Source organism: Apostichopus japonicus, chromosome 20, assembly GCF_037975245.1.
Source record: "Apostichopus japonicus isolate 1M-3 chromosome 20, ASM3797524v1, whole genome shotgun sequence".
In the NCBI taxonomy this organism is placed as follows: domain Eukaryota; kingdom Metazoa; phylum Echinodermata; class Holothuroidea; order Aspidochirotida; family Stichopodidae; genus Apostichopus; species Apostichopus japonicus.
The window spans coordinates 27,300,333-27,327,812 of NC_092580.1; the positions used below are offsets into that span (position 1 = coordinate 27,300,333).

The 27,480-nt window shown below is 38.4% G+C and overlaps 2 protein-coding genes across 3 annotated transcripts in view; one reads left to right on the top strand and one right to left on the bottom strand.

The window, feature by feature from the left end:
- Positions 1-17,616, top strand: LOC139962159 (cytochrome P450 2J2-like). Of its 2 annotated transcripts, none has more exons than XM_071962118.1 (6): positions 1-352; positions 1,485-1,775; positions 2,106-2,328; positions 3,437-3,833; positions 14,948-15,272; positions 15,844-17,616. In XM_071962118.1, exons 2-6 carry the CDS (start codon positions 1,520-1,522, stop codon positions 16,020-16,022), a joined length of 1,380 nt encoding a protein of 459 aa, XP_071818219.1. In that variant the 5' UTR covers positions 1-352; positions 1,485-1,519; the 3' UTR covers positions 16,023-17,616. The 2 variants fall into 2 exon arrangements, with proteins under 2 accessions (XP_071818219.1, XP_071818218.1); XM_071962117.1 differs by having other exon boundaries at positions 3-352; positions 1,480-1,775.
- Positions 17,582-27,480, bottom strand: part of LOC139962158 (pre-rRNA-processing protein TSR1 homolog) — a 20,855-nt gene continuing 10,956 nt past the window's right edge. Inside the window, exons 13-20 of the mRNA XM_071962116.1 lie at positions 26,996-27,140; positions 26,312-26,363; positions 25,642-25,763; positions 25,066-25,149; positions 24,268-24,373; positions 23,667-23,807; positions 23,306-23,380; positions 17,582-20,190 (exon numbers count right to left, since the gene is read on the bottom strand). Coding sequence (XP_071818217.1) covers positions 20,003-20,190; positions 23,306-23,380; positions 23,667-23,807; positions 24,268-24,373; positions 25,066-25,149; positions 25,642-25,763; positions 26,312-26,363; positions 26,996-27,140 — 913 coding nt within the window. The 3' untranslated portion in view covers positions 17,582-20,002. The remainder of the gene's footprint in view (positions 20,191-23,305; positions 23,381-23,666; positions 23,808-24,267; positions 24,374-25,065; positions 25,150-25,641; positions 25,764-26,311; positions 26,364-26,995; positions 27,141-27,480) is intronic.

Genomic DNA, 27,480 nt, shown 5'->3' on the forward strand with positions numbered 1-27,480 from the left:
ATTAACATATTCGGTTATTTTTCAGTCATTCATCAAACGACATAACGTGTTCGTATCTCGGAATTCGGATTCCATTCTTCCAACATGCAGTCAACCATAGCAACTGATATTATTACCAGACGTTGTATTGTATCGGTATAACGCCACAAGTATACGACCTAATTTAAAAAAAAGGGAAAAAAAGACGAGTTTACGAGATTATTTAGCCTGCGCATGCTACACAGCGTACTACATACATACCGACAAACCGAAAGGAGCAGGCATGCTGTTATAGCAACAAATCTGTACAGAGTTTGAAAACAGGTGGTAATATTACCTAGTATTTAACTTGTTCCAAACATTGGAAGACGAGGTAAGCTTAGATTTTATCTTACTTCAACTGCGAGGAAATTTGAATATTATTGCAAGTTAATGCATGCAATTTGTGTTATTTTGACTAAGTGAATAGGTCTCTATGTATATATAGGCATGTGCCTCAATCTAATTTGGGATTCGCGCTCTGATCTTACTAAGAAAATATATGTGTTTACAACTACTTTCAGGTTGCTCTACTACATAGCCTATATCTGGTGTCGCAGTAGTTATATATCATTTGAACATTGTTTTAGTTTACGGAGTTTTTGCTTGGGGGTGGGGCGGGGGTGGGGGGAGGTCCACGAGGGTCAATAAAAGCCGGATCCGATAACATTTAAATTTGTTTAAAGTATCAAGGACACCCAGCCAATTTGCCCCATATTCAGTACATTTGTTGTATGTTATATTCTCATTCAAAGATATGTTGACGCTCATTAAATATGTGAAAACGTACGACGTGGAGTGTTCCGCTCATCAAAATTTCTTATTTTAGGCCTTAAATAAAGGCATTGAAGACTCGCCCCAAACCGCGTGCTGCGCTCTGAAAAAGTTAACTTTCCGTTGCTTGCAAATGACGTTTTCTTCTTGTCGCTACAATATGCAGACAGTAATGAAACGTGATACCTTGTTATCTTTTATCTAGACCTGAGATGTCCACGCTGCTATGTACACTGTGTTGTGGGTATTGACCGTAGCTGTATGTATTGACTGTACACTAGTGTCTAATGACCGACGGTAGCAAGCTGTGTGTGTATTTTCTGGGATTGATGGTGGTGTCTAACACTTCTATTACACCTCATTCGAATCTAGGTCAGATTACCGGCATGAGGCGTTTCTTTGTGCGCGAGTCTTCACACCCTTTAAACACAGTGGCGTGCACAGGAATCAAAATAATATGCTGATATGATATGCTGAGCTTTTGTGGATGGGCCGTGGAGAATACCAAACACTGGTGTTATATGAAGCCGACTCCTGTAAGGGGGATGTATGTGGGTCCTCCTATGACACACACCGTACACACACACACACAAGAACTAACACGCACAAGCACTAACGCACGCACTAACACGCACTGGAACTGTTTGTTCAAGTTAATCTGTCCTGTCTTTCAATTCTCTCTACAAGGTCAGATATCATCATTAATTAGACAATTTTCCAGATCGTTATGGGCCAGTACAACAGTAAAATTCCACCGGGACCGTGGAACCCTCTCACCATAATGAAAATCCCTCAGTCGGCAGCCGAGGTTTTAACCGATTTATCACGTCAATATGGCCCAGTGTTTTCATTTCGGTTATTCGTGGGACCATTAACCGTTGTCTTGAACAACAACGCAGTCATAAGAGAAGCGTTGCTCGATAACGCTGATGCATTCCCTAACCGAATGACGTCACCATTACGCAAGTCATGGGGATTAAGAGGTAAATAAAACAAACAATTATCACCTATATATATATATATATATATATATATATATATATATATATATATATATATATATATATATATATATATATATATATATATATATATTTATATTTTAAGGGTCATATGGTTATATTCCATCTTGGTTGTCTTGAGAGTTTACATCGATAAGTATACGGTGAAGTCAGTGAATCACAATAATTGATTTAAATACAAGATCAATCATCATTACACCAGTTCCGGGATGGGGACGGTGGTCACTTTGAGGAATGGGTGGAATAAATGTGGAGCAATAATCAGTGATATTTCCTTGTTTTATATGATAGGAAGAGTTTTCTACAGCTTAGGAGAAGACCAAAAGACCATTCGATCCTTCGTTATCCATGGTTTGCACGAATTCCAGAAAACATTTTTACCCACCAGGGTCAGTGAGGAAGCCCGCCATCTTTGTTTTGCCTTCGAGAAAAAAAAAAGCCAACCATTTGACCCTACCGAGTACCTTTCATTGGCGGCGTCAAACATTATGGCTCTCGTCAACTTCGGTCAAAGGTTTGTCTACGTTACGGAAAATGAAATAGTGCAGGGCTAGGGAAAAAACTGAAATGTTTTGCTTCATTACCTGCAGTGTGGCCACATATGTGTTGCCGTAGTATTGTCAGAAGAGAGGGTTGAATGTTTTGAACTTGGAGACGGGTGGAAACACTGATGCATTGTTCTTGAATGCATTGTGTATTTCACCCTCCACCCCCCCCCCCCTTCCTCCCCCGTCCCCCCGTCCCTCCAGATTTATCCTATTTTGTTTTTAATTTTGCTTTGATTATATATATTAACACACAATTTCTGACCAATGTCATTCATTAAAGGGCGTTGAGAACTGTTCACCATAAAAGGTTTAAACATAAAAATTTATATATATATGTAAATGAAGCAAGGACGTCATGTAGCAAAAAGGCCTAGGAGCGAGACTCCAATATACACTCGAAAAATGTAAGGATTCCACACCCACCCCTTGGATAATGGTGGGGACGCGTGTCTGTTCTCTGATACTATCTAAGCGGAGAGCGACGATGGGTTCGCGCGTAGCGTACACGATTTTTTGGGGCAAATATACCTCCCAGATCGCCGGAAATAACACCTCACAGACCCAATGATGCTCCCAAACCTCCTTAAGTTTTAGATCTCATGGCTTAGAAATTTAGTTTGGGGAAATACATGGGCGTCTGCAGAAAAAAAAAACTCAGGGGACAAATAATCCAAGTAAAGACTTTTGTATACGATGGGTCTGAGATCCTCTCCCAGAAAACAATTATAGACTGCCGCAAATGCGATTTCCGTCCTATATTTAACAACTGTGGATAAATATAACAAAATGAGAACTGCTGCATGTCATTTGCACAATGCTGGATCAAACTGCGCCAAAGTTCAATACAGGGGAATTTGAAATGCAGCGTTTGGTCAAGACAAATTCGTGGGGACACGGTATATCATGTCCCCACCACTGAAAAATTTGGTGGGGACGCGTCCCGCTGTGCCCCACCAGGATCTGCGCCCATGCTGTATTCGTTTCTGTATAGTTATTCATCTCGTCAATCCGTATGAGAAATCAATCAATCAAACAAGTTATAATATTTAATATATTATCTTCGTACATATACAGGTACGAGTACGACGATCCTAAATTCAAAGAACTGGTGGAGACTCTTGACTATCTTTTCTACGCGTTGAGACCCGGTACGCTAGTCCACGCACACCCTTGGCTCTACGATACTTTCCTTTACAAATCACTGAAAAGTTCACAGGAATATGTGAAGAACTACGTCAAAGACGAGATTGTGAAACACAAAAAAGATTTAGATCCATCGAATCCGAGAGATTTCATTGATTATTATCTGATCAAAGCCGGCGAAGAAGAGTCCGAAGATGATCCACTATTTCTGGTGGACAGGGCCTGGTATACCATCAAGGATATTTTCAGTTCGGCCTCTAATCCGGGATCCGCAGCGATCCAGTGGTTGATAGCACTCTTCTGCAACTTTCAAGAGGAACAAGACAAGGTATGATCTTCATAAATTTGATTAACTAGAACGTCTTCCGATATCGTTAAATAGATATTTATGGTTGCACAATATTGTTCAGAATAAGGGTCATGCATGACCTGACAAAGAAATGAATAAATAACACTTAGTGACATTTTGCATTGTAAGAATGCGACGTAAAGATGAATATTGGTATTTACTGCACATAAATTAATACAGTGGTATATATCATAGTCAGAACTGATATAGTAACGTGACGCTAGGACCAGTGGCGTGCTCAAAACGGAGAGGGTGGGTGGGGGGTATGCCTCCCCATCTCCGACCGTCTGTCGGGGTGATGAAATGGTTCAGTCGGGAGATGTTTGCATTCAGCCAGGGAGGAAATGGACCATTACTATACGGGTGTATCCTCCCCAACCCCACCCCTCACACAAAGTATTTATTTGCAGATTGAAAACTTTGTTTTATGTTTTTCTCTTCAAAATATTAATACAATTTCTACATCAGATTAAGATGTATAAGATAAAGCATCTCAATATCAATCCACTACACTCATTTGGGGTTATTAGTAACATCAGTAGGGTAAAGTTGGGACCTTAAATTCAATCCAAAGTGAAACATTAAAGTGCATGATAAATACAGCAGTCCAAGACATTTTGATATCGATGTACGACTATGACATTATAACTATGACATATGCTTCAAGTTCACATAGGATATAACATGGGACAGTTTCACCATCAATGCCTCATGGAAAGATATTTGTATAGATGTGAAATAATGTTCCCCTTCCATCAGTCTAAAAGAAAAATTTCACAATATAAACTATTCGTTTAAATTCGATTGACTTTAGTCAGAGTGACTTTGCTATTTCATTGAAGGAATTTTTTCTTCTCCGCGATGCTAAATCATGATAACTTTACAACGTAAGCAATCGTTTTTGATTGTGTGTGTGTGTGGGTGTGAGTCTGTTGCCTACTTACACATCGGACGGGGGTGGGGGGTGTGGGTATATGGAATCCCATAGAATGTAAATCATTTGAATCGAGATGGATTGAGAACCTAATGCAATATAGACACATATGAATGTTATCAATTAGATTAAATTTTAAGTTCGTCGATAGAAAGAAATATTCCTTCATAATCTCAGTATTGTCTACAGGTGCATGATGGTCTACGCGTTTGACTCAGAGCCGGATTAAGTTAGTGTGGGGCCTGTAGCATATGTTATAATGTGGCCATAACCTTAAAATAATACAAATAAATGACCTCAGTTTCAAATGCATTCGTATTTATGCGGAGTATATATGTATCACATATCCTAGACACCACACTCCCATTAATTACATGTGTTTAAATAAGATTTCCCAATTGAAGGTGATAATTGGCTAAAAATCGCTAACCTTAAACACCCAGTCCTTCATAAAAGACGAAGGCAGCACAGTACTATAGTTTCTACTACAGAGCAAGTGCAGAGTCATCGAATCGGATATTGATAGCTAGCATGCATTTAGCGCTGGGCCCTCGAAAATACAGGGCCAGTAGCATATGCTACTTTAGCTACTAGGTTTATCCGGCGCTGGTTTGACTTTATAGGTGACCAGAGTTGGTGTGTCAAGCTCATTTTCAATGTAACTTTAAAGGCAATTTTTCTGTAATTCGAAGTCAATGGGGAATTTTCCTCTGAATTGTAAAACTATCCTTATTTTATTCGGTAAATTGATAATGCTGGAGTGCAGTGTTATATATGTAGTAGAGTGACAATATAAACTGTAGCAAGTTGCAGCTCTGCGAAAATAAGCAATGAAATATGACATATGTGAGGATTAAACAAGTTGGGGTTTTCCTCCAGGAGAAAATCCCTCTTATTCCATTTGATATGGTCTGCCAAATAGGGAAGAATCCAAAATGCTCTCAGATTGTAAATCGGATAGCCACTCTACATGTTTAGTATAAGTTCGCGCTTCTCCCATATTTGGCTGCTTGCATGTATAGCATCGTAAAGTAGTAGGCCCATTATTAGCAGGCTATAGCTGCCAGCGAACAAGTCCCTGGTATGACAGTATATCCACAATGGATTGTGTACGCACAGTGTGACATATAAAATCTACACGCTTTCAGTGAATGAAAGTCCAATGTCTCTGTATGGATATGTGATGGTTGATATAGGTCATATACACAAATCGATGTTATTAATTAAGGAAGCTATTCAAACAAGTTCGGTCGAGATCGGCATCCTGTAATTTTCACAAATTGAGATTCCTCCTGTCTAGAAGTTTTGGGTTTACTCACAACGACTGGTTATCAGAAGCAACGGCAGCTATCTGAGACGATTAAAATCTGGCTGCATATATAGTGTATTGTTTCCGTATATTCGGCAGGTATAGTATTTAGCCAATCACGGGAAACAGAACAGTTTAGATATAGATAGATAGATAGGTGGAAAAATCATGACAATCAAAACGGCTGTGAAATGTATTCAAAGCATTAGCATAATCAAGAGAAATATTAAGACACTACGTTTGTTGTCGTTCACATAGGCCTACCCACTCATTAATCGCAAACCATCCCTTACACGTATCATGTTATTCCCAGTGAAATGATCTTCAACCTTTTCCTTATAAACCTGAGACCTCTCTTTCTTAATTGCTCTATTCAATTCTTTCTGTTTCGCTCCCAGTTCTTCTTTGTTGCCTCTACCAAACACCCTCTTCTTACGGTTAATGATCCCTTTAATCTCTTTGGTAATCCAGGGTTTATGATTAGAAAAACATTTAACCCTTTTAGTTGGTATAATAGTGTCCTCACAAAAGTGGATATAGGCACTGATTGTATCTGTGAGCTCATTCAAATCGGAGGTGGATTCAATCATGGAGGTAAAAACAGTTTTTACCTCCATGATTCAATGAAGACATCCCAGACTGTTTCTTCAAAGCAATCCTGTAGACGCTTCAAACTTTCTTCAGACCACTGCTTTGTATTGATCAGTTTTGGCTTTACACGTTGAACGATTGGCTTGTATTTAGGTGTCAGGAGGTTGAGATTATGATCAGCTTCATCGAGTTTAGTCAATGGAGTGGCAGTATAAGCGTCTTTACATTTGAATAGCACAGATCAAGAATAGTCGGACAATTGACGTGTTGGTAGAATTGCCAGAGACCCAGATCTCTTTGCTGAGCCATGATTTAAATCTCCATTTACAACGATGAAAGCGTCTGGGGCTGCCACTTGGAGATCATGAATAGCTGCACTTTATTCCTCACCATCGGCTTTAGCAGTACATGCGAGAGTTCACGTGTTAAATAAAATGGTCTGATCGAAACAGTCATAATTTCAAGGTTAGGGGTGCATGAATATTTTTTGATGAAAGCATTTTTGGATGACACCATCTATCGTTGATAAACACAGACACCTCCCCCACTCTTTTTGCCCACCTCCTTCATATCCCGATCACCACTGAGCAGTTTGAAACCATCAATATTAACATGTTCATCACTAACATGTTCATCACTGTTTACATGGAACACCGAGTAGTGTGAGCGAGATTAGAAAAGGTTTGAAATTGTGTAATGTCTGTCTTCCAACATTTACCGGTAGATTGTAAAATCGTAAAGGTTTCCGTCGATCGTAAATCATATCCCGAGGATGCAGCGCAACATTTACAACCACGGCATAAATAGGACTTAGATAGCCTACTAAGAAAAAATAGAAATATAGCACGTTAGGCTGAATGAAGTATAAATCACTGTTGGAAAGTCCACATATGTGTTAAGCCTTATTCACTAAGATGTTGGAATACCTAGCACCATACCATGTAGCATCAAACTTTACAATCAAGCAGCCAATGGATTGTGGATTGTAGGGTAGGGTAGGCCGATCAGTGTATATATAGTCTCTTGGCGTTCCATGTAAACTGAGGTTAGTTCGGCTATGCTCACTGTCGGCTAGCTTGCCTCCACCCCTTCCACCCTCCATCCGCCCGTTACAAAACATAGTAAAGATGCACAACTCTGACCCTATACACTTATCTGCGATTTGCCATATATGCATTAGTGTACCTTCGTCCCCCCCCCCCCCCCACCCCCTTCAACTGACGTACGATACAACCGCGTCTCGTGGAACAGGTTTTAATGTATTGCCTAATGTATGTAACAAACAAGATATATTTTACTTAAAACCTCTTAGGTTGGGTAAATTGGAAAGTGCATGGTTTGAGAAGAGACAAGTAACTATCGCCGTTCTTTAATATTCAAACCAGTACATTTTTGGGGTATGAAGGTCACATATAATTCACCAAACTATACAAGAAATAATTGCCTGTATTTCACTTTAAATGTATTTTACTTTGGACAATTTGAAAAGTTAAAATCTCCACGTGACGTAATTGTAAAAACTTTATGTAAATCATGAGATGTCAACATTTGGCGGGAATACTGATGAGAGCCTATATATATATATATATATATATATATATATATAAATGGCTGAAGAATTGTCTTCACAATGTTTATAGTTCAATGGTAGTGGCGACGAGAGCATGGTCCCTAGGACAGTTATGACAAAGGGACTTCCTCTATGAAATCTTCATTTTCCCCTAGTAGATATCAATAACACATTTTATTTTATTCCTTGTTCCCTGGCCTCTGTAATTGACCTCGGTCTCCCGAGGCGTAAGACTCTTGGGCCTATTTATTAACAGTATATACTTATATTATGGTTTTTGCACCTTTTTGTGGTGGGTAAATGAGGTGGGTATTTGTGGTGGGTAAATCGAAAGAGTAAGCAGTGCAACCATTTTGTCATTACGGTCAGTAATTGACTGTGATAACATGTATATAAATACATAGTGTAAAGTATATATATAGCTACTTATATAGAGTATACTACAGGTATGAATAACATTAAGTAAAAAGAAATATAATAGCCGAATATCGTGTACCAGACAATAAGTAAGATAATATCACTGAAAATCGCTACTTTAGTCCACAAAAGTCCCTCAGAAAAGACGAGACAAAAAAGGTTGGAGGGGGGGGGGGGGATGACAAAGGGAATGGCAAATGCCAACAATGATCTATTATTAAATAGGCAAATAATATTACTCTTTGGCGATATTTCAAAGGAATGTATATAGTTTCAGTTTCTTTCATATACCAACAAGCATTTGTAAAGCAACGACAATAGATTTCAGTGGCTTTAAATACTGAACCGAAAGGATTTGCAGAACGCGTGATTAAAGTATTCCGTTCAATAGTTGCTACACAAAGGGCTATTCACATATACATACTGAACCTTAGATATGACGGCTTGTCATGATATCGAAATATTTCAGTTTTTTTTTAAGGTGGTTTAAATGGTTGGCATATAGAAAGTCTCTCTGTGCAAACTGAATCTACAGGAAACGTTGACATGCTAAAAGGGTAACTAACGGGGGGGGGGGGTGGGTGGGATGGGGGGGGGGTGAGGGATGTCACACGGATTTAGCTTCAGTTAGGCTCAGGTTGGATATCAGATACATAAGCGGACACCACGTTAAATGAATCATATTATTTCCACCACGTTACATGAATCATATTATTTCCACTGCTGAGGTTATGTACTGCTTTACTGATGCATGCATATGGACCGCTTGAAACGTTTTCGTTTGGTTTCACGCGCTGCTGTGTTGGGAATAAATTATAGACAAGTTTGAAAACGACATAAGCTCGTAACTAGTCCCTTCTGATGCTTATAGCCTATATAGTCACCACCTGTCATGTTAAGTCAACGGACGAAGAGTTTCATTCAAAGTGTGTTGATTCATCGCGTTTCTGTTTGGGAGTGAATGACTTCAAATATATGTGAAGGAAATGTAGTACTTTTCATTTGTTGTCCAAACTATAATGGATTGTATCATGTTGTCAGGGGAACACGCGAGCCTAACGTATCCTCAACTTGGTTTTCACCTTTTCCTCGTGATAATTCCGTGGTATATGAATACCATATGGAGATTAATTGCAAATCAAATATCTTTGAAAAGATGGTTGTCATCTCATTCTGTGGGTTCCTGTAGTTTTGGGGTTATGCAGGAAAAACATGTTTCTTGTTAAGAATTGGTTTAAGCAGTTGGGTCATTAACTTTAATACACGCGAACGTGTTCTCCACGATAAACTGAGAAAAAAGAGAAAGACTCGTTGAACGTTCTAAAACAAAATAACGTAAACACATGTAAGAAACAGAAACAAACTCATGGACAGAAATGATGACCGTACACGACAGGGGTTCCCTGACTGGGGTGCATGAACCCCCAGGGGGTGCGTGAGTCCATTCTAGGGGCTTCATGAGACGTTTCTGAAAATCAAAACTAGAGTACTTTTTGTTGAATTAAATCTGATACATCATATTATTTAGTAATGTACAAAAGTCGTATCTATCGACAAACTCTTTTCGCGTTCCATACGCACATGTTGCCATATAGTCGTACCATACCGTGCATGTGATAAATAACTGAATTATAATTATATGTTCATCTCTTGTCTTTTTTTCATTGTAATTTTACACTATGAACTTGATCTTTTACGAAGCACTGTTATGCGTATTATAGTATAATAATGACTCAGATCGAGAATCGAAAAGTTGGGGGCTCGTGGACAACTCTGACATCCACAGGGGGGTTCGTGGGGGGGGGGGTAAGGGAAAACCCTGGGATACGAGAAACGACATATTAGGATAGTGCACGGTTAAAGGGGGAAAACTTATCATGCAGTACCGTTTTTCTTGGTTCGTTGTTATACACAAATACTTTGTATTTTCAAACTGTGTGGCGTTACTTTATATAACGTGTCTATAGACTTAATTCTTGTTCCTTGACGGGCTCTAATAAAGGAAACTTCTTTAGTAAGCCCTCCCAATTTCAGCACAAAACAGATACAAAAGTATAGTACTATTCAAAGACTTGCCAAACTATGTATAGCTGCATTACCACGCCCTGCTGAAATACGCCTGTGTCGTGTAAAAACCGATCGATAGTGCATGCGGTGGAGTGATCTCTCTGCTGTGATACTGGTCAGCTGTATGTATGATGTGTGTATTGAAAAACGACAAGGGAATGTCTTTTTGGACAATCATACCAATACACACATAAAACAAATGTTATCGATGTTTCCTTGGTATCATTCACCATGCCTTACCATGGGCGCACATCAGTCTTGGTCTCTTGGATAATGATGGGGACGCGTGTCTGTTCTCTGATACTATCTAAGCGGAGCGCGATCATGGGTTCGCGCGTAGCGTACAGGAGATATTTTGGCAAATATACCTCCCAGATCGCCGGAAATAACACTTCCCAGACTCAATGATGCTCCCAAACCTCCTTAAATTTTAGATCTCATGGCTTCAAAATTTAGTTTGGGGAAATACATGGGCTTATTCAGGAAAAAAAAATCAGGGGAAAAATAATCCAAGTAGACTTTTGTATACGATGGGTCTGGGGTCATCTCCCAGAAAACAATTATAGACTGCCGCAAATGCGATTTCCGTCCAATATTTAACAACTGTGGATAAATATAACAAAATGAGAACTGCTGCATGTCATTTGCACAATGCTGGATCAAACTGCGCCAAAGTTCAATACAGGGGAATTTGAAATGCAGCGTTTGGTCAAGACCAATTGGTGGGGACACGGTATATCATGTCCCCAACACTGGAAAAAAAAGTTGGTGGGGACGCGTCCCGCTGTCCCCACCAGGATCTGCGCCCATGTGCCTTACCGTATAGAAAATACAATTTTATTTCACTATACACACCGTAGTTTCACAATAGCTTGTTTCTCGGATAGACGGAACAGATTGCCTACTTAGGCCTACATTTTCCTTGAAAGACCATTATCTCTGATAGCTTATCAAAAGCGTTCACAGTAAAAACCAACGTAAGCCTAAATTAGTGAGGTTCAAAAGACTCGTAACTGACTTGCTATTGTCTGAAATCGCGTAGACACAGATATAAAATATTCACTACTTTGGAGGGTTCCCGTTACATGTTATAGCTTATGCCGCACTGATTTTATGTATTTTTTTTTCTTAGAATTATTCAAATTTGTTTGGCAAATTTGCAGCAAGTATATCTGAATAAAATCCATCAATCAAATAATTGACTTACGTATTGCTGTGTTCTCCGTTTGGTTTGGCTTGGTTTGGTTTGGTTTGGTTTGGAGTTACTTTTGTTACAGATTCTTACTTTGTTTGGCAAAGTTTCTGCTGACAAGTCCTTTTTTTAAATATTTTATTTACCGCAAAAATGTTTCAAAAGATTTCCTTTTTCCCTAAGTATTCATGTTTACACTCGAGTGAACCCTACTTTCGCTTCAGGTTGCCATAACGCATAGTTGCCATATCACGCACCATATTCTGTTTTTTTTTTTTTTTTTTTGCTACAACTATTGACGAGAAATCTACACCATGTTAAATGTATATAGTTAAATGTACGGTGTTGTAACACGAGCAAGGTGTATAACCAGGGGGTAGGAAGCTTCCAAAAAGTGGGGGGGGGCACAACACCAGAGGGGCACTTTCTCATTCCACAACCACCACTCGTTATGCTATAAACCTATACACACCGGTCATATCACTTAAATATATACGATGCATGTGTTAGCTGCTATCAATACTTTTATGCAAGGGCGTAGGAACCGGGGGGCTGGGGGGCGCCAGCCCCCCCAGTGAAAAATGTGGAGGGGCGGAAGTATCATTCCGCCCCCCCCCCCCGCTTCGCAAGTCAGAAAACCCCTTTTTCATTTCCAAATGAGAAAAAAAATCTCATTTGGAGCACCAAATTGCATCTAAGGCCTGGTGAAAATACAAAATTAAGTTAACAAAATGGAGTGGGTGTTGAAGTGTGCTATATTGCACCAAATTGCATCTGAGGCTACCTGGAAATGCAAAAAATTCCAAAGGGGAAGGGGACACCCCCTCCCCTTAGACCCCTCCTCCAGGCCGGCCATCAGTCTTCAGCCCCCCACTCAAAAGTACCTTCCTACGCCACTGCATTTATGTAGCGCTGCAACATTGATTTTTTGTTTATCGAGATTGTATACTGTTAACCGTGCTACAAAAAAAGATATGGGATGCCATTTTAAAAATAGCATGTACAGACTAAAAATAAATAATTAAAATAAGATATTAAAATTAACAAAGGCTTAAGAAATCTAAAAGTCAGTTCTTCATCAAAGGGGCACATTTTATTTGCCAGTAGGGCACATATGCTATGTTGGAAAAAAGCGTGGGGGGGGGGGCACGTGCCCCAAGCCCAGGCTCCTACGCCCTGTGTATAACTATATGCTCTGTTTCGAGAAAAAGATAAGGATTTGTACGATACATTCCGTACAAATCAAGTAGGTGGACAATCGAATATTTTTCACTGCCATCAAAGAGAAAGGCAAAACTGGTTCACGATATCCGGCTAAGTAAGTTCTTTTAAGTACTCCATATGTACTTTGGAACATGACAGAGTGGGCCCTGAAGAAAAACTCATTGATTGATGGATTTCGTTCATTCCTTTGCAATCATAAATATAGTATTTCATATGAAGTATCAGAAAGTTGTAGGGATGTCCCCTACCGTTGTTATAACCAAAACAGATGTCCAGCTTTGAAAAAAAAAAACTGCTTCTTAAGAAACATATTTTCAACATCTAAAATAAAAGAGGCAGTTATGGGACATTTCCAAAATAGGTGCTCAATATTCTCAGTTTCAATTTTACAAAAGGTACAAAGATCTGAATCACTTTTACCCATCAATGAAAGAAGCCTATTCGTGGCAACTATTCTATGAATAAATTTGAACTGGAAAAATTGGATTTAAGCTTCAGAGACAGTGTGATACGGCATAGGAAAGAAGCGATGCCAATCTTTGTAGGTTAATTTGGTGAAGGTCGCATTCCACTTTTCAATGGCGGTTGGTATGTCTGAGAGACGACGCAAATGGGGCTTATAAACTAGTTGGGAGACTGATGAGGCTTTTAGAACTTCATTGAATAGAATTATGTTGTCATTATCAATATTATTTCTAACGCAATCAGCCCCTCTCCAACTTTTCGGGATACTATCAATTAAACCCCAATATAGGGTGAAATGAAAACGCATAATATGGAATTTGAGCTTGAAACAATAAAACGGGAGAGGTCTCCCGTCATTATCAAACAGATCCCCAACATAATATACATTTTTCAAGAGTAAATTATTATACAAAATAATATCATTGTTAATACGTATGTGGGAATTGTTCCAGATGATTTGATTTCTAAAGTTCCTATTCGGGTTCATAAAAGAAATTTCACACCACGCACTAACGATTTGGTAAATGAAAGGATTTGAAATATTAATGATGTCATTCTTTGAGCAATTAGAGTAGAAAATAAGTTCTTTTCCGTAAGATCTTAAGTAAATGTCGAAAAAAACTTTCCACAACCCATATAGGTCGCTGTTGTACCGCTTAATCCAGGTGCATTTAAGACTGTTTATCAAACTAGAAATATTAGTTACCTTTAGCCCTCCCTCACCGACAGAATTAATCATGACTGAGCGTTTCACGTTATCAGGATTTCCCGCCCATATAAAATCAAAAATGATACTTTGTATCTCCTTAGTAGAGTGGGAAGGTGGATTTGGAAGGACCTGAAAGAGAAAAACAAGCTGCGACAAAGCAAATGTTTTGACAACAAAACATTACGACCGATCGGGGTCAAATCCCTACATTTCCAAACACTTTTTAAGACGAGAAAGCTTAGGAACATAATTCAAACGGAAGAGATCATTTCCATTGTCAGTAAAGAAAATGCCTAATAACTTTACGGGCCCAAGAGTGAATCTGATGTTAAACTCCTGAAGCCACAATATAAGCTGGAAGAGAGTAAAGGAATCGAACACGCACAAACGTGAATCGGGCCAGTGCAACCTCTGCCTAGAAGAAAAGCTGGCAATCTTACGTACCAAGGACAGTATAAAAATAATAATAAAAAAATAATAATTAAAACTTCATCTAAAATATATGCATGCAGTACCTTTAACCATGTAAATGGAGATAGGTTGTTGACCATGTTTTACGCTTGTTTCTGTACGGTTACTGTTCAACATTAACAAATGTTTGTTTTGTGCTTGCAGGTTTATGAGGAAGTCATTTCAGTCATTGGAGATTCTCGTCTACCAACCTTTGAGGATATGAAACAAATGCCTTACACACATGCGTTCCTCCAGGAAGCCCTGAGGTTCCGATCGGCAGTACCGTTTGGTACCCGTGAAGCTGCCCGGGATGTCATCGTCGGTGGGTACACCATACCCAAAGGATCAAACATACTGGTGAACTACTGGGCAGTGGAAAGAGACCCAGATGTCTGGAACAAACCAGAGGAATTTCGACCCGAGAGATTTTTAGGAGCTGATAAAAAGACGCCAGTCGACCTGCCACATCACATTCCACTGGGTGTTGGTAAGGATGCGTCCCTATTACACTGAAAGATCTTTGTAGTTGCCAAGCAACAGTGAACGGAAACTGAATGTAAGGTGGATGCACAGATAGCCAGTAGTTAGCCTGAGCTTGAAATTCATGACTGCAACGATTCCAACTCTCATTATATGCAAAGTACGGTATAGACGTTTATCTTGTTTGTTTAGGCTTTCTTAAATTGCTTTTATGAATAATTTAAGTCATTCGTATATTTTCAGCCAGTTGGGACAATCTCCTAATGCTAATACCTCTTTAAACTGTCCTCCAATATCATGCTTCAAATCATTGGTATTGACAGTTCAAACAGTTCCTAACCTTGAGTTGTTAGAAACATGATATTCATATTGCTCGTACTGACAATAGGGGTACTCTGAAGCCGGACATGACACTACAGTAGGCTATAGATAAAATAGTCCCAACTGGGTGATATTTTCCACGCTAATTCTCTCCCAAATTTTATCACCGTAATCATGATTTTTATTTATTTTTTCTTCATATTTTTGTCTTCATATTAACAGATTAATATTAACATATCTTTCCTTCCCCCCACCAGGTCACCGTAATTGTCTCGGTCAAACCTTGGCGTTGATGGAGATGTTCCTCTTCAGTACAAATCTGCTCCAGAAGTTCCGTTTGGAGTTTTCTCCCTCAGACCCTAAACCACCCTTAAGAGGCGTGTCTGGAGCTACGGTGGTCGTGGAAAACTTCAAGCTTTGTGCGAAGAAACGTTGACCTAGTATCCGCGTATCAATGCTACAAAATATGGATCTATGAGTTTGTTAATATACATTTTATGTTAATCAAAGGCCGTTACAAGCTTCGGTGGAGGAGGACTCGAGAAACCTATGTTTTAAGACTTGAAGAGTTTAAAGATCTAACTGAACTATATAGTATAACACTGAACGATATGAACTACTATCATGTAACTATATAGGCATCGTACTATAGTTCTGTATCTATACAGGCAATTTTAAATACTCAAACAAGTAGCCTACATAGTTATGCAATACACTGGACGACCGTACAGTTATAGCTTATCAACTACTCAAACAAGTAGCCTACATAGTTATGCAATACACTGGATGACCGTACAGTTATAGCTTATCAACTACTCAAACAAGTAGCCTACATAGTTATGCAATACACTGGACGACCGTACAGTTATAGCTTATCAACTACTCAAACAAGTAGCCTACATAGTTATGCAATACACTGGATGACCGTACAGTTATAGCTTATCAACTACTCAAACAAGTAGCCTACATAGTTATGCAATACACTGGATGACCGTACAGTTATAGCTTATCAACTACTCAAACAAGTAGCCTACATAGTTATGCAATACACTGGATGACCGTACAGTTATAGCTTATCAACTATATAGACAACTATAGTTATGTATCTATACAGTTATTGTTGTTATGCAGCTATACAGGCCATTTAGTTAACTATAGTGACACAACTACACAGATAATCATATAATTATGCAAATATACAGGTAGCTATATAGTTATAGGCAACTAGATAGCTCATCAACTATATAGACAACTATAGTCATGTATCTATACAGTAATATTTATAGTTATGCAACTAACTATAGGCAGCAATTGGTATACTTTTAATAGTCATACGCAGCTACTTTAGTACTTCACATTTGACTTGATGGAAAATTGCCTTAGTTTGCTCATTTGTGACCTTATTTGAGTATAACTGATCCAGGATTTTAATTAGGAGGGCGTGGTGGACCTTAGGTCTTTGAAACGGAATCTCCTGTAGTGAGTAGGGGTGCCGTCCCTAGATATGAATTAAGTCTACACACAAGGTTGTGCTATCAACTATATATACGTTGACCACACACATGCGTTGGTGGAAACATTGTTGAGAAAATCCGTTAAAGACATCAAGGTGCCTTGTTCTAGTTTGAAATATTACATAAAAGTAACTTTTAATTCAGATCAACAAAGTATTAAGATTTTGAAGGAGCTTATTATTAGCTTATTAAATGTATATAAGACACAAATTAACTTAGGGAGTGTTAGCTCAGTGGTTAAAGACGGTGCCTTCCAATCACAAGGTCCCCGGTTCGAGTCACTCCCAGATTAATGTATGTTGTCCAGTTACAGAGTTGTTGACAATTGACAATTCATAATCATGGACGTTAAATATGAAACTAAAGAGACTGACTTCGGTCAGCTTGCGGCTTTGATAAGCCCACGAGGCTTCTTCGCGAGTTCCTGCTTGCAGGAGGATCTAATATACATACATACATATACAACTCAGAAAGAATCCAATGGCTCCACTAAAATGTATTACTCTTCATAATATGTGAAATAATCAAATTAAATCAGGCAATGTAAACACTTTGTGTATCACTACTTATTATTTACCCTCCCAGCAGTTAACTTGCCTTTAAATACATTTAATATGCAGCACAAGAGTAATTTGCAAGCTACTAACCCTGGCTGAAGTAAATACTGCAGATGGAGGGCAGTATAAATCTAAACAGAGTCAGTACATGGTTTGAAGACTGGGAATCGTGTGACGTAACACCGCAACAATGAAAGAAAGACAGAAAGACATTGCTTGTTGTTGGTAATTTATTTTGCATGCTCACTCTAACAACAAAGAGCTTGAATTTAAAATGTTAACCGGGTGAGATCCATTTGATACCTCCACTAAAATAATCTGGTTCTTGTACTCATTATACAAAAAACCACATGCAAAATATGAAAGCCAGTAACGTTTCATATCTGGAGATATGGTGTTTAAATGGATTTTTTGACCCATGGTGACCTTAGATCAGGGTTGTCCAACCTTTGCAGAGGAGGGCCACATGGAATGATTATGATGAAGGAGGGGGCCGCATGAACCCTACGCTCGATTTTTTGCCCGAAGCCCAAGGCCAAAAAATATGAGCATTGCGCGCGTAGCGCACTGATTTATTTTCCTTCCTGATAAAACAGATGAATAAAGTCTAGCCGCCCCCCCCCCGTCCGCTGAGAGTGTCACACAAACTGACCTGTATGCATTTTTTTTTACCCAGAAGGTTTGATTGATTGCTGATATAGCTTCAAACTGTTATCAATAAATCTGGACACCAGAATTTCGCACCGTAGAGCATCTCTGGCGGGCCGGACGCAACCCCGCGGCGGGCCGGACTGTGGCCCGCGGGAAAGCAAATCCTATGAGGAACGAATTAAGGCATTAAAATTGATGACAATAGAGCAACCCCATATGTGCCCCGGACCTTATGTTTTATGTTATATGATATCTATATAATATCTATCCTTCCTTATGATATATGTTATAAAACATGAGGAAGGATAGATAATCAAAATGGATAACTTCGTTGAAATTATGAGTGATATTAAACCAAAATAAAACAAAACTATTTGCAAACTGATTAATATCCACTAAAGAGCCTGTGTAAGAGAATGTGTAAAAGTAAGTTGGCCTGACATTTCCATCCTAGCAGGGACTTCTTCAGAGGCTGAATGACAAGTGATATTGAACCAGACGGAATTCTAATATTGACCCACCAACAGTACGATTAAAAAATAAGAAGGAACTCATATTTCCATAGTTTGGAAAACAAAGAATAGACTACCAGAGAATGTAGTAACAGAAAATGTTTTACAAGTGGATCGTTAAGTATTTGAAAATCATTTCAAAATAATGTCTCACCTAATGGTCTAGAACAAACATTTGCATACAAGGTTCTTGGTTCAATCCACCAGACTTCTGTTTTTCCTTTTTAATTCCTCCCGTAAAATATGTGCACAAACAACATACATCAAAATATTAGAACTGTCATCGTAATTACAAGGTGTTCAGACTTTGACCTCTGCTGACCACTACAGACAATACTAGGGATCTTGAAATCAAAAAGTGGATCACCATACCATGTCTTAAGTACCTTCAATCCTAACTTTTGGATATTATTATGTTCACAGGCTTTTCAGACATTGATCTCAAATGACTTTCATAGAAAAGAAAATAAGTATTTGAAATCTCTAAAGGATAAATCCCTACAATTAAGTCTAACTGTGATAATAAAGTGAAGCTCTGCCTGACACAACTAGCTATCAGTTTGAATCTTCAGAAATAGGCCTCATGCATATTCATACATATCATTCATATTCATACATATCATGTACATTCATACATATTTAAATACACTTCTAACTACTATACCTTACTATAAGGCTTGCAAATATCCATCCAGGAAATGTTCCTGTTTGTGAAGGATTCACGAGAAGGAAATTCTCTTGTTCATAGAAATGAATCCTCCTTCAAGCAGACCCACCCTATAACTTTACGAATAATAAAGAGTCTTCATGTAAATTTCAGGGTTATGCCTCATGCATATTCATAGATAAATGTCCAGCCATACAACCAGTTGAGCAGTTCTGTAATCTATGATCAACCAATTATCCACATTGCAAAAGGAAATGCATTCATTTCTTCATAGACACGACTTTTCCTTTCTCATGAATTTCATCCATCTTCTTTGAAGCTGTGATTTGATTGGACACAGTAGATGAGGTGTTACGCCTCTGGTATGGACTCTTCACTCTGTTCTTAAGCAGGGGACGAAACATCCCGACCACTCGCAGGGGGCTTCCTCGTGTATCTTCATACATCCAGTACTACCCAACAAGCCAGGGATACTAGACAGTCTCTCGATAATAAACAGTTCCAGCACCTACAAACTATTCGTCCATCTCCAAATCTTTGCTCGCCGCCGCAGTCGGCAGGTTCTCAGGTGTTATTTGAAGAGAACTGACCCCCGTGGGGTCAAAGGTCCATTTCGGGTACATCCTCTTGTATAAGTTCATCAAAATAGTGTCCTGGGATTTCAGATTCCCATCAAAAATACATTTCATGTGCCCGTGAGTTCCTGCAGAAGAGAAGAGAGAAGGACGATATTAAAGGGTGGCTTTTACGAAGGAATTTAAGTTCCGAAAAATGAAAGAAAAAATTTGAGTGCCTGTAATGTTTTTGAAATAGCTATTTATAGGTTTAGGGATATCCAGTTTCAAAATTTGCTGAATCTCTGGAATACTCCTTTAAAGGGTGTGAAGACTCGGGCAAAAAGAAACGTCTAATGCCGGTAATCTGACCTAGTTTCGAATGAGGTGTAACAGAAGTGTTAGACACCACCATCGATCCCAGAAAATACACATACAGCTTACTACCTTCGGTAATTAGACAATAGTGTACGGTCAATACATACAGCTGCAGTCACTACCCACAGCACAGTGTAAAGAGCAGCGATGGACATCTCAGGTCTAGATAACAGATAACAAGGTATCACGTTTCATTACTGTCTGCATTTGTAGCGACAAGCAGAAAACTTCACTTGCAAGCAATGGAAAGTTAACTTTTTCAGAGCGCGACATCGCCTCCTCAGTGCAGATCTCAATGTCAAAGTTTCATTCGGTTGTTTTATCAATTCTAACAGCTCATCCAAAACCAGCTATTTTCACTTCATATGAACAACTGAGCAGACTTGGATGAGATTCAACACCATTTGTCCTTGAAAAATTTCTTCCGCATAGTAAAACATGTTATTTGCTGCCACATAAGTCCGTATACTTTCCTACTGAGTTTAGCGTTGCATGTGATGAATTGGCCTAATGTTATGTGTGCCAGTCCTAGCAGAGTTCAGTCACTGTAATTAATGTGCCATGGTTCTTTGAAAGGGTGATTTCTCCAAAAAAATTTAACATGTGGTCAAGAAGTATCACATGAACTGATAGCCCAGCCTACAAAGTATCAACATGAATTGTGCGCCTGGAATCACCTTTGACTATACTGAGGCCTGTAATGAGTGACCTCGAAAATCCCAGAAATACACTTCATATTTTAGACATTTTGATGCGAAGGTGACATGCTTGATTGGTTCGTCGCAAAGCGAAGGATTTCTAACAAACGCGACATCTACCCCCTTCTCCCTTTCTTCCCCCGATTGAAATATACACCGATTGAAAAATTGATCAAAAGCAAAGCAAAGATCTGCACTGAAATAAATTACTCCGCAGGGAATATTTTAGGGTTCAAAGTTTGCAAAAATGCAGTTGTAGAGTCTCTGAATATTGTCAATTATAAAATACTATGGTTCCTATGGTACAAACACTGCTATACAACATTGGACTGCTATACATCTTTGCTATTCAATACTGGATAAAGTTTGCTCCAAAACCCGTCTTACAGTTTACTATTAAGCCTATGCACTACAGGTAATGATTACCCTAATGTTAGGCTCTCCACAGTGAACCATATACAATTGTAACTCTTGCAAAGTGTATGCTAACCCCATTTCATTATTTCTTTGTGAGCTGTGAAACATCAGATATGACAAACTGTAGTCATAACTTTTCACCACGGTTTGATTTGTGCTGTTAAAATCACTACAACTCCTTAACCAGAAAAAATGTTTAGTGGTTACAATGCCTTAACATGTTCATATTGTGGTATTAAAGCTATACATGTTAATAAACATGAACTTGTGTAAACCAAACTGGAGAGGGATTATCTATTGACTAATGCAGCAACATATAAAGAAAGGTACCAGGAATCAGATATCATGTTGGCAATGTTTAAGTCTGTTTGATGACATCGTATAACCAGGAAGCCACTTGGCTCTGTGCTTCCTTGAAATACAATGCGTTCACAATTCAAAATAACTATCTGACTAATGTAGAGCATTGAGTTAAATTCATCCACGAATTAAGTGAGAACCAGAAAAGATCAGAGATTTCCAGCTCTTATGTGTGGGCATTAAACATTTCATTCAGTGGTAAGGATTTCACAGTATAGAAGTTTTATTCCAAACAATTTCAATATCCAGAAAAAATTTTCTATGTGAAATATAGACACATAGATGTTTGAATAAAAGGACATCTTCTTTCACCAATTTTGAGCTAGCAAATCAGCATCCCTAAAATAATTGTTATTAATGAATGAGAGTTACATGACATTCTTTAAACACTGTGAAATATTTTCACAACCTACTGCCAAAGCAATAGTCATCTAGTATAAATCACAGGGAAAATGGCCAAGTTTAAGACCATTTGAGCTAACCTGTTGACCCTTGAAGCTCAGAGGTTGAAAACTGATAAGCACCCCCCCCCCCCTTGAGTGTGTTTAAAGCAAAACTTTAAACTCTTTGAAACAGATTTCTTGGATGATTGTATATTTTGTTGAAGTTCTATAAAAGACCCTTATCAACAGTAAACTGAACTGAATTCCATCAAACTATGTTCACAAAAATAAAATCATACCATTGGGGAATTCACAGATTAGTTGTAGCTGTAATTTTGGAGTTATCATGTTTAAAAGGCTTTCAGACTTTCACACCTATCGACTGCATAAGGCCTTTTCACCTCTGCCAAACTCAATGGGTTCCATGCACTCACCAAGCAGGATCTATCTACCAGGTATGACACTGATTCAACCTGTGTTTGTTGAGATATCGTGTTTACAAGCTGTCATTCCAATAGTAAAGTAAATGCTAACACAAGAGCCCAATGGCGACATCCAAAATTGCATCCGAAAAAATGTTGGCTAATAACGATTTGAGCCCAAGAAAGTCTAAACAAAAGTTTGGTTCCCATATGCTTCTTGAGATATCATCCTTACCAGCTGGCCATCACACTCACCAGCACGTTTGCAAAGGTTACTGAGCCTTCGGCATCGTAACCAAAAATCTCACAGAGAAATCTTGCAAAGAAGTGTTCAATTGAGCATATTTTCCCTGCAATTCAAGTACTTTCAAGAAAAAGAGATTTTTCCTTGTCCCTAACTTTTCCCATTTTCCAGACAGTGAGGTAACCATTTTGGAGACATATATAGCTGAATATGAATACCTGATCTTTTGACACCCTCACACCACCCCTTCCCATCACCCCCCACCCTCCCATACCCAAAGAACTTTCCCCATTGTACTTTGAAGCTAAGGATAGTAAAATAAGGTTGTCATTTACAGAGTAATAAACATAATTGATCTTTACCCAACGGTTCCTTGATGTGACCTCTTCTTCCCCACTTAGTACGCAGCTCCACAGGCTTAAACCATAAAATGTCCTCTGAAGTGAGAAGTTAGAGAATAGGAAAGGATACCAATGAATTATTAATACATTAATTAATCAAGTCCATATATTAATCAGCATGTCTAATATGACAGATCTAACATATGCAAATGATCAAGCCCTGAAGTAAAGATGTTATCCAATGAGATAAGGACTCAGAACCAATCGGTCATACCACACTATATGAAACTATATGAAACCAGGGCCACACTATATGAAACTATATGAAACCAGGTCTACACTCCCTGTGACGGTGACCAAGTACCGGTAACGGTATTCTCACCTCTGTTGAAAAACATGTACCGCACCACAGCCGTCCTGTTGATGATTTTGAAAGGATGTCCACTGAGCACTGCGCGCTTCACCACTATTCTGTCCGGGTTGCTGCCAAGAGTTGTACCAGTTGCTACCAAAGCATGTAAACCTGTAGATGCATCGAGAAAAACAATGGTACAGTAAATGGCTATTCTTGTTTGTGTGAATTCATTCAATTTGGCACATAGAAACAAACCATTATAACAACTTATCTACCTAACATAGAATGGCTGCTTGGTATTTCCTCCTTTTTGAACATGTTAATTGTATTAAAAATTAGTGAGAAATGGAAAACCTGTTATTCCATTGATACTGACCAATCTACCCATCATCAGTCAAGGGATGTTTTACATTCAGCTGGGGAAGAATTAGACCACTGATAGGGTCAACCCCCCACCCCCCCCCAAGACACCTTTTCATGTGAGTCAACTTAAACAACCCAGGGACTGCACCCCTCCTTTACAAAATGGTTCATTCAATAAAATATATTGCAAATTATCTTATTTCCAATCTAATCAAAATTCTTTTCTTTAGATACAAAGAAAAAAATGCAAATTTTAAGGACAAACCTGATGAATTCTCCTTGAAAACAAGAACTGAGGATGGCGGGAAGCAGATTGGTGCATAAACAGTCGCCACGACAACACTGGTGTCCTTTGGGAGAAATCTCTCATACTAAATTGAAGGGGGGAAAAAAAAGTTGGATGAAACTTACAAATACGTGTAAAGCAGATAGCCAATTCCTGAGGAGAGTGAAGTGGTTACCTGTAGACAGGCAAATGGAAGCCAAACCTTTGTTCAATAGAAAGTTGCAAAATCAAACCTTAACTTCCAAGTGAATCATTCAACTATTGAAAATCCTTACAGCAGGGTAATGGGGTTATAAAAAAAAGTCAAATAAAAATGGACCCACTGTGAAGGATGTAAAAATTTAGATTTCAAAATTACTGTTAGACAATGGACAGGCATACCAGGAGTTTTGTGAAATTTGAGGATCAATCCAGACATAGACTGGAATATCTACTTAATCGTTGCCAATTTGAAAGTTGCAAAATTGTAGGTTATAAGCGGACTATTCACATGTGAACTTTGTTATTGCAGAATAGCCTCACAGTAAATATTATGGCCCTCAAATCCTCCCGACCCCCCACTCCTCTTTAAGCCAGTAACCTCTAGTCTGAAGCAAAAAACTATTTATAATACTTATCTGTAAAGTACGGGTGCCTTTTTTTTTTATCAATAACTACTTTGCTAGTGATCAGTACGAAAAAACTTGACATGAGAATGAAGTTAAATATTGATCTTTCTTTGAAATTACAAAACACAAATTTTCGGCCCAAAGTGTTTTATTGAACCAACTTTCCTACCTTTTGCCTGTTCCCAACTGTGTGTTCTGAGAATATAGGGCAAGCACTGAACCTTCTGTAGCCAACTTGGAATATCAATCTCTCCTATGGAAAATGAAAGATAAGAGGAAAATTGACTTTCTTTGAGAAAAATTCAATGCTGTAAACATGACATATCCTTTGAATTAACTAGAAAACAATACCTGTCAATTCATCAGCATTCTTTTGTGGGTTTGTTATTTTGTCAGAGCAGTTCTATAAAATGTTCCTACATCACAGACACAGAAAACCGACCAATTTCGTACAAGTTTGTGTCAAGAAAATGAAAAGTATTTTTGAAAACCTTGCTAAATACAAAGTTACACTTAAATGATTACTCCAATGTAAGTAATGACAATGGTGATTAAAGCAGACTAAGCATGATATGAATATTCACTAACCATTACCTTTGATTTGATTGGTTGTATAGTATGGTATGAATATTGCATGGTAGGAAGCATGGTATGAATATGGACTAAGCATGGTATGAATATTCATAAATCATTACCTTTGATTTGATTCGTTCTTTGTATGGTATGAATATACATTAATCATTACCTTTGATTTGATTGGTTCTTCGCTGGTGAAATGTCTCTTGATTGCAAAGTGCATGACAGACATCTTCTGTTCGTGGGCTAACAATCCACTCATGATCAACGGATGACCGTTGGGATGATTATCTAGATCAGAGACAAAAGTCAAAATATGGATCAAGTTTTAATGTTTTCTTTCAAAACTATAAAAATGTCATCATTGTTCCAAATGAACATGGCAAGATTTTTCGTGAAAACCTGCGGCTACGTAAGGAAATAATTTTGATTTCCAACAAGGATAACAATCATATCCCTACCCTTTCACACAAAATGTCTCCATCCCAGGGTGTACTTCCATATGGACATATTCAACATTCGTGTTATACAAGTTAATGCCACATTTGAAAAATGCTTTATGCATGTGATTATTGTACTACTATGGACAGTGACAGAGCCACGAAAATGTTGAGAGTTGAAACCTGAACTTATAGAAGGAAATAAATGGGGGGAGGGGGGGGAGAGGGTGTCCTTGGTGAGAAAATATATGGGGGTGTCCCAGATTGATTCATCACAGGTTTGCTAAATTGCTGACCAATCTCAGAGTCACAAAAGCCGCTTCAAGTACTTTGTTAGCAGCTTCTCACTCTCCCCTCTGTGCTCCCATCTCACAGATGCTGAACACTTTGATTCCTTACCAATAAGAGACTTTGGAACATTTGCAATGTGGACTGTAATACAGTTGCCATGCTGCAAAGAGAACAAAAATAGACGCAAAATAATGTAAAGAAGACGAAACAAATAGAAGAATTATAACGTAAAGAAGACAAAAAAAAATAGAAGAATTATAATGTTAAGAAGAAGAATGCTATTGATCTTTTACATCAACACAACCAAGAAAGAATTATTATAATACGTAGAAGATTTGTCATTTACAACTAATGTGTTCAGAAAGACTATATTTTCTCTTCCAATTTCTCCCTACCATTCCTAAAAGTAAACTGAATAAGATCTTTTTGTCATAATGAATAGTTCTGAGAGGGCCACCCCCACCCCCCCCCCCATGGCGAGGAAATACAACTTCATACTGATTGGCCAATGTGTTAGCTTGTAAAACTGTTTAAATCATTTTTATCGTTAGACCACTTGTTCAAATTCCAAACTAGCCAACTTTTACTAGCCTTACAATGACAACAAAAAATACAATACAAAAATTATGAAAACTTTTCTGGGTTTATCTAGAAATATCATACTTTTAAAAAAACACATGTATTGCAGATTTCTCAAAATAAAACTCCTCATATATCTAGAGTCATGATTAAAGATGAAAAAAGATAATACATGTGTAACTCTGGCGGCCAAACAAATATGGCATTACCTACCTCAGCGAATCCTTCGGGGGCTTTGGAAAGAGCCTTCTTCTTTGCTCGATTAAAATCTTGAAACTGAAATATCCTGGAATAATCCATCGGCAGGTTCTCCTTGCAGTCCCAAGGGGAGGTACGGAAACTTTTCAGGCCTCGATACCTGAAATGGAAAAAAGCGCAGTCTCGATGAGAAACAACGAGGTGGAAGATTGATAAAACCAAGAAAACGTACAAAAACATGGTTACAACCCCTTACAAAATGCTAATTATTTTAAGTTGCAAACCACACTTTGAAAACAGAGGAAAAAGTAACCTTGCCACAGTACTGATGCGAATCATTTACCTCAGACTACACAACCATGAATATTTCCTACTAATAATGTGGATTACATCAAGTACATTACACATCGATAATTTTTCTTTTTTTCTTCTCTCCACCCTTGTGTACTAATCCCCTTACATATCTATCTCTTTGTGTTCACCATGCTCATTAACCTGTC